The 7,121-nt window shown below is 50.2% G+C and overlaps 1 protein-coding gene across 1 annotated transcript; it reads right to left on the bottom strand.

Annotated features, from left to right (window-relative positions):
• Window positions 4,700-7,121, bottom strand: POU4F1 (POU class 4 homeobox 1). The gene is made up of 2 exons (XM_018056326.1): window positions 6,754-7,121; window positions 4,700-6,074 (listed from the first exon to the last, which is right to left on the bottom strand). Exons 1-2 carry the CDS (start codon window positions 6,874-6,876, stop codon window positions 4,932-4,934), a joined length of 1,266 nt encoding a protein of 421 aa, XP_017911815.1. The 5' UTR covers window positions 6,877-7,121; the 3' UTR covers window positions 4,700-4,931.

Genomic DNA, 7,121 nt, shown 5'->3' with positions numbered 1-7,121 from the left:
CTCTGAAATCACTCCCGGAGCAAGAGGAGCGTTTGTCCGCTCGCGTTTCGAGGCCCATCCGGGCCCGCGCCCCCCGGCCCTGCGGAGCCACGGGATTTCGAGGAGTGGGGGAGGGAGGGCTGCCAGTCTCCCACCAAGCTGACTAGACAATTACGAAAGTTTTTAATTAGCTTCTTGTTATCATTCATTTTATTAATTTCCAGAACTCTCAGGCCATGAATTATTCAAAGGACAAACCGACCCGAGCGGGACTGCCGGGCGCCCCCACCGCACATTCCCGGCCCGGCTCGGGCCTCGCCGCTTGCCCGCTGCCCCGAGAGGGCGGGAGGCGGCCCGGCCCCGTCAACTGCGGTGGCACAAAGGTTTGATCAAATATTAAATAACGTAATTACTGCGACAAGACTTATCTCGCAGGTGGGAAAGAGGTCCCCTCGTGAGATTTAGAATTTGGCTGCTATTTTTAAAAAATCAATTAAGCTTGCGTTCTCCTTTGAAACCCAACTCGCGAGGACTGGGGCTAAGACTGCAGCGGCAGGAACACCCATCAGTTCACCCACACCAGAGACTAATTTGTGATCATCACCTTTGTCACCTCGCCGGCCGCCAAGACCATTTGAATGGGGTGGGGAACGCTGCTTTTAGCCAGGTCAAAAGTCACAATTCCAACTTCATGGATTAGAGAATGAAAACCCATCCAAGTGAAAGACGGGGTAGGGATGCTGCAGACAAGATTGGCAGGAAAGACCAGGGCGACAGGGCCGGGGGTTAAAGGCGGGAGCTGGCCAGGTGAGTCCTGGACCCAGGGTACCCTGTCCTCCTTTGGCGCAGCCTTATGTAGGAACGGGACCGAAGTCATCTTAATATCACAAGAAATTAAACATCGATACAGTCACGGCAGTGAGTGCCTACGGTTTATTTATGAGAGTGTAAGAGAAGTTGAGAGCAATTTCAGAACACGCATTAAACAAAAATCTATTCAAAAGTTAGTTGAAGCGTCTTAAGGACATCATTACCTAGACCGACACAAGGAGCGGGACCCAGAACTAGGACGGGGTAAAAGAGGAAATTTAAAACGAATGGATGACTTAAACGTAACAGATGCATTTTATGTTTACTTTTACCTTTCCTACTCCACCTCCGCCTGGATTTCCTGAGAGGCTGAAATGCAAGCACAGCACAATTTTCCCACTCTCTCCAACTTATTTTGAGATTATTTAAAAGAACCACCATTTCCACTCAACGACTGGTGCCGGAATTCGCTTGAAGTTCTGCTCTTCAGAACCAGAAAACTTTGAAAGGTTAACTACCACTGAGTAGCAAGCCATAGCACTCTCTCCAGGAGGACATTTGTTTGCTTCTTTGTTTCTTCATGGATTGACAGTTAAATGTATCTTAGAATAGTCTTATTATTGCTTGGGACAGTACACAGATTCACTTACTAGAGAGCAAGACATTTCTTGTTTTGCACAGTTTCCTACTAGGTAAAATAGGAAACTCTGTAAAGCCTGTATTTCCATGATCTGTCTTATTAACATAATATTGTCTTCTCTTTATTTGGTAAAGATTTTACTTAATACAGAACAATGCTTAGGTTCTTATTACATACATTGATCATCATTATATAATACAAATATATCTGTCTTCAACATTTCCATTTGGGGCAGACTGAAAAAAAAAACAGCCTTTGTAAATCTGTTTTATTTGTTCATTCCTGGTTTTCCAACAATGAGATCTGGTCATATTTTTCTATAAAATAACATTTTAAAAAACAAATGCATTTTAATTAAAACTTTGATGACATTTCAAGTTAATAACAGAAACAAATCAATTTTGATGGAAGAGATCTATTTCTAAAAATACCTCTAATGCTTTAAGAAAAAAAAAAAAACCTTTAACAACTGTTTTAAATCACAGCTTTTAAAATGTACTCTTCTTTTTTTTGAACATCAAGCATTTTGTTTCACAGATTTGCCAGTGAAATTAAAAAGATTTGGCTAAAGTGGGATGACTTCAGAAGATATAAGCCTAGCTATTAAGAAACTTGATACATTTGGCATCTGATCTAGTCCCAGGTCACCAATAGGGAATCTTAATCCCTCCGGAGCAGTAGGTGGCACACTAAAGTTCCAAATGAACAGAGGCATTTGACACCATGGCTAGACAGATCAGTGGATGGTTTTTATTTATGTTAACCTCCAAAGAAAAGTTACTTAGTTACAACATCTTCTTAGAAAGGTTTTTTTAGGCTAGAACAATACATATAAACCTCCAAATGCCTCTGCCCCTGAATCCTGATTCAAATATTTTGAAGGTGCCTGGCTATTTATTACCTTCCACCCCTCTGAAGTGAGGGCTGTGCTTGAAGAGATTCTGCAGTTAGAAGAGAGAAAAAAAAAACAAAAACAAAACTTTGATAAACACAGACAACTAATATAGAATTCATTTTATTCAAGAGCACCACTTTCACATGAGTTATCTGAAAGTGAATTCTGATTCAGCAGAAAAATACATTATTCTCATCCTTTCCCCTCTTTTCCTGCCCACCCCCTCAACTTAAACATCCTCCCCTTCCCTGTATTTTTGGTTGAATTGAGTCTCATTTGTTGACCGGCTCTACTGGGACTTGGCCCAGTATAAACACAAAAATGCACCCAAATCATAAAACTGTTCTTCTTTCAGTTATGGTTTTATTTGTAAGTGTACTGGGACATATCTCTCTGTTGTATTCTGGTGCACAAAAGTGGTTCTGGTAAGGGAGGAGGGAAAGATAATAAAGCAAAGACATAACCAAGGAAAAAGCTCAGCAGACATCCATGGACAGGTAGATCAATCCGTGAGGCATTTCAGGATTAACACTGGCAGTTTGTAACCACTGTGTGAGTGTGTGCGTTCAAGAAAATATTTACAGTAATCTTCCTTTTTTCCTTTTCCTCTAAATACAAGAATATGACAAGAATGTTGTGTTTTTGGTGAAAACAGGCAGTCAACTGTGATATCACACTATCCACAAAACGGTCTATCAGAAAGCTAGCCCAGTTTAGTGCTCAGTTTCAAATGCATAGAATGTTTGCGCTGCAAACAATGATATACAACATAATTAAATAAATAATGCCTAACCAGAGTGAGATCTAGTTGTGTTTCTTCCTGCACCTTTCAGATCATGCATGGTTTCAGTCTTGTTTCTTTTCTTATTTGTTCTGTTTTTTTAGTTCTTATTAAAGGATGGTAATAAACCATCTCCACCCAATCAAGATCAAAGGTGTCTTGTGCACCAAGCAGGCATTTTACCTAACCACCTTCAATTGTTTTCTCTCTTTTTAATCCATCAGCAGTTCATAAAGTACCTTGATTATTACTATGAAATACTATACATGATTTTCTATTTGGGAGACTGATAGTGCAAATTAAAGTTCTTGCTACCCAACATTTATCCCCAGCAATAAATTACTTTTGGATAGTAATAATAATGAAACAGTTGTTCTGCTCCCCCCCCCTCCCAACATGCAGACCCTTTTGAAATAAATGGAGGGCTTTAAACCTGCCTTTCTCTCATCTGGGATTTAGCTGATTTTCTCACAGCCAAGTCCTGCTCCAAGTGAAAGCAGAAACTTCTCACTATTTCAATGATTTCATGTTCTCCAAAAGAGAAGGAAAGGGGACCTAGAAGAGTAAGATGGGTCTTGATCTGTGGAGAAAACGGGTCAGAGTATCTCTCCTACTGTCTGCTACCCCATCAACCTATTTTTATCAATAGAGAGAAAAAAAACAAACAGTTTAAAATAAGCCACTTAGAAAAATAAATGAAAGGGCAAGCACGTTCTATGAGTGGAGGGAAAAGCTTATTTTGAAATGGTCTGTTTTCTAGATCATAGCAATAAGAGCACATATGGAAAGAGAAAAACCTGGCTTCAATTGTTTTATTTTCCTAAATATTTATTTCAGAGCCTTTAAAATTCTGCTTTTTAGTCAGCTCTCTCCCTAAAGACCCTCACCGACCAATCAGGCCACAGGAGTATATAGGCTGGGTCACTGGAAAACTTGGACTTCACCTAAACAAGCAGCCACTCCCCGCACCCCCCTCCTCCTTCCTTTCAGCTGGGCTCCCACTTCCTTTCTGGCAATGGAGAGCAGTCATCGGAAGAGTCTTATTGAAAAAGAAAAAAATAAAGAGGGTTTGGATGGGGTGTAAGACTTAGAGAGAAAATTAAACACAGAGACAGAACAACTAGCTTTGCTACCCAGAATTTCACCTTCGGGTTCGTTTGGTTTTTTGGTCTTTGACTCAGTTCATGTGCGTAAGGTTGGGGCGGTGGTAATAATTGTGGTGCTCTTTTTTTCTCTTCCTTAGGGTTGTGAGTGGGTGGGTAGGGAACGGAATGAAGCTGCAGAATACGGCTCTCTGGAGTTACATTTCTAAAGTATTTTTTTCTTTGCTTTTGTTCTGTTTTGTTTTAGTTTGTCTTTATTTGTCTAGTTTTTGGTGGTTGGTAGGTTTTTTTGTACATTGTCCCTTGGTCCCCAGGAGATTCTGATAAGTGTCTCTGGTCAAAAACAGTCCATTTCCCTACCCTTCCCATCTCCCCCCACCCTCACCCCCAGAACCGTCCTGCTCCTCAAACCCCCTTCTCCAGTCTCCTCTTTCCTTCCCCCCACTCCCCCTCCCCCAAGGGCTCCCCCTTCACCTCCACCCTACTCTCCCCCATACACACTGGGCACCCAGTCCTTTAGGCTGGGGAGGGTAAGGACAGGGAGAGCAGAGGGGAGGTGAAGAAGGAGCGCTCGAGGAGGGACTCCTCAAATGCAAGCAGGATAACGGCCCCTCTAAATCCGGGGGAGAGGGGGTGATGGTGGTAAGCAGGCTCGGGGAAGGCCCCCCCTTCCCGGCGAAATGCCCCCAGCTCTGCCCCGCCCGGTCCCTCCCATCTCCCCCCTCAGTAAGTGGCGGAGAATTTCATCCGCTTCTGCTTCTGTCTCTGGTTGCAAAACCACACCCGCACCACGTTCTTTTTGAGGTCCAGTTTCTCAGCAATGGCGGCGATCTTCTCGGACGAGGGCCGGGGCTGCACGGCGAAGTAGGCCTCGAGGGAGCGCTTCTCGGGCGCGGCGATGGAAGTCCGCTTGCGCTTCTTCTCGCCGCCGTTGAAGAGCTCGGGCTTGTTCATTTTCTCGCGCTGCGCGCCCTCGGCCTCCTCCAGCCACGCCTGCAGGATGGGCTTGAGCGCGATCATGTTGTTGTGCGAGAGCGTGAGAGACTCGAACCTGCAGATGGTGCTCTGGCTGAGTGAGCCCACGCCCGGGATCTTGAGGTTGGCCAGCGCCGAGCCCACGTCGGCCTGCGTCACGCCCAGCTTGATGCGCCGCTGCTTGAAGCGCTCGGCGAACGCCTCGAGCTCGCGCGGGTCCGTGTCCGAGTCGCAGATGGACGCCAGGCCCGCCGCGCCCACCACGGCCGCCGCCGCCGACGCCGCCGCCACCTGCCCGGCCGCTGCCGCCGCCGCCGCCGCCGCAGCGCCGTGGTGGGCCGCCGCCGCCACCAGCCCCGGGTGCGGCAGCCCCGACGGCATGTTCATGGCGGCCGCCGCCGCCGGGTGCGACAGGTGGCCCAGGCCGTGCATGTGCGGGTGCGGGTGCGCAGAGCCGCCCAGCAGCCCGCCGCCCGGGCCCCCGCCGCCGCCCCCGGGGCCGCCGCCGCCGCCGCCCCCGGGGCCGCCACCGCCGCCTCCAGGGCCGCCGCCGCCGCCGCCCCCCGGGCCGCCGCCCCCCGGGCCGTCGTGGGCGCCGCCGCCCGCCGCGCTTGCGCCGCCCGCGCCGGCCATGAGCGCGAGCGAGGGCGACGAGATGTGATCCAGCAGGTCGCCGGGCTCGAGCGCTTGGTGGTGGTGGTGGTGGTGGTGGTGGTGCGCGAGCGGCACGGTGGACGTGGACGTGCAGGGCACGCTGTTCATCGTGTGGTACGTGGCGTCCGGCTTGAACGGGTGGCTCTTGCCTTGGGACACGGCGATGTCCACAGCCGCCAGCGCCTCGGCCCGCGCCAGCAGCGTTTCGTCTAGGCTGGCGAAGAGGTTGCTCTGCAGCTGCAGGCGACACAAACCAAACCAAAAAAAAACAAAACAAAACAACAACACAAAACAAAACAAAAAAAGCAAAAACACGAAACAAAACCACACAAGCCAGAAAGCACAGCGAGCCAAAGGCAACACACAAAGCAACCAAAATAATAACAACGGGAGTGGGGATAGTGGAGACCGGGAAAGACAGAGTAGGGACACATTGGGGACGAGATAGGGGGTCAGATGAGAAGGGACGGGCGTGTGAGGAGAAGGGGGCAGATGCAGAGGAGAGAGGGGCATGGGGACACATTCCGGGGACGGGCGTGAAAGACGAAAAAGGAGGGGGAAAGAAGAAGAAATGAAGATGTAACTCGCAGCCGGGGACCCGTGTCACGCACCCGAACACGCACAGAGACCGCCTTTTCAAGGCATGAAATCGACAGAGAAAGTGGAGGGAAGTCGAGAGACCTGGCCCCAGCGCTCCCCACTCCGATCGCCGGCGCCCGACACAGAGGCGGAGGCGACGGGAACCCGACATTAAGCGCCACGGTACAAAGCCTGCCTCGTAGCGGGATTCTTCTAAAAGTCCCCGCCCGCGAATCCCCGCACCGGGATCTGGGCACACATCGGCACCGACATGCAGCGTCTCGGAGACGGGAAGGGGCGGGCGCGCGGGCCGGGTCCGCGGGCTTGGGGCGCTTACCGGCGGCGTGGGCAGGCAGGCCCGCCGGATGGCCTCGGAGCTGGAGTGCAGCGACGGGTACTTGTGCTCAGGGAGCGTGGGGTGCATGGCAAAGTGAGGCTGCTTGCTGTTCATGGACATCATCTTGATGGCTTAGCATGTATATCCACAAACACTCCGAAAGTCCGCGGGAAAGTGCGCAAGCCGGCTCCCCCGGCCTCCCTTCGGAGGCTGCAGCCGCGGCGGCTGGCGGCGCGGAGGCGGCGCGAGCGCCGAGGGCCGCTGATGCTTCTGCCGCCGCCGCTCTCGCCCCGCGCTCCCTTTGACCGCGCAGATCGCCGTGCACCGGCCTCGCGATCCCACTTCTCCGCGAGCTCTAGCCCCGTGCG

Source organism: Capra hircus, chromosome 12 (assembly GCF_001704415.2).
Source record: "Capra hircus breed San Clemente chromosome 12, ASM170441v1, whole genome shotgun sequence".
Lineage (NCBI taxonomy): Eukaryota > Metazoa > Chordata > Mammalia > Artiodactyla > Bovidae > Capra > Capra hircus.
This window is presented reverse-complemented; position numbering and strand designations above follow the sequence as displayed.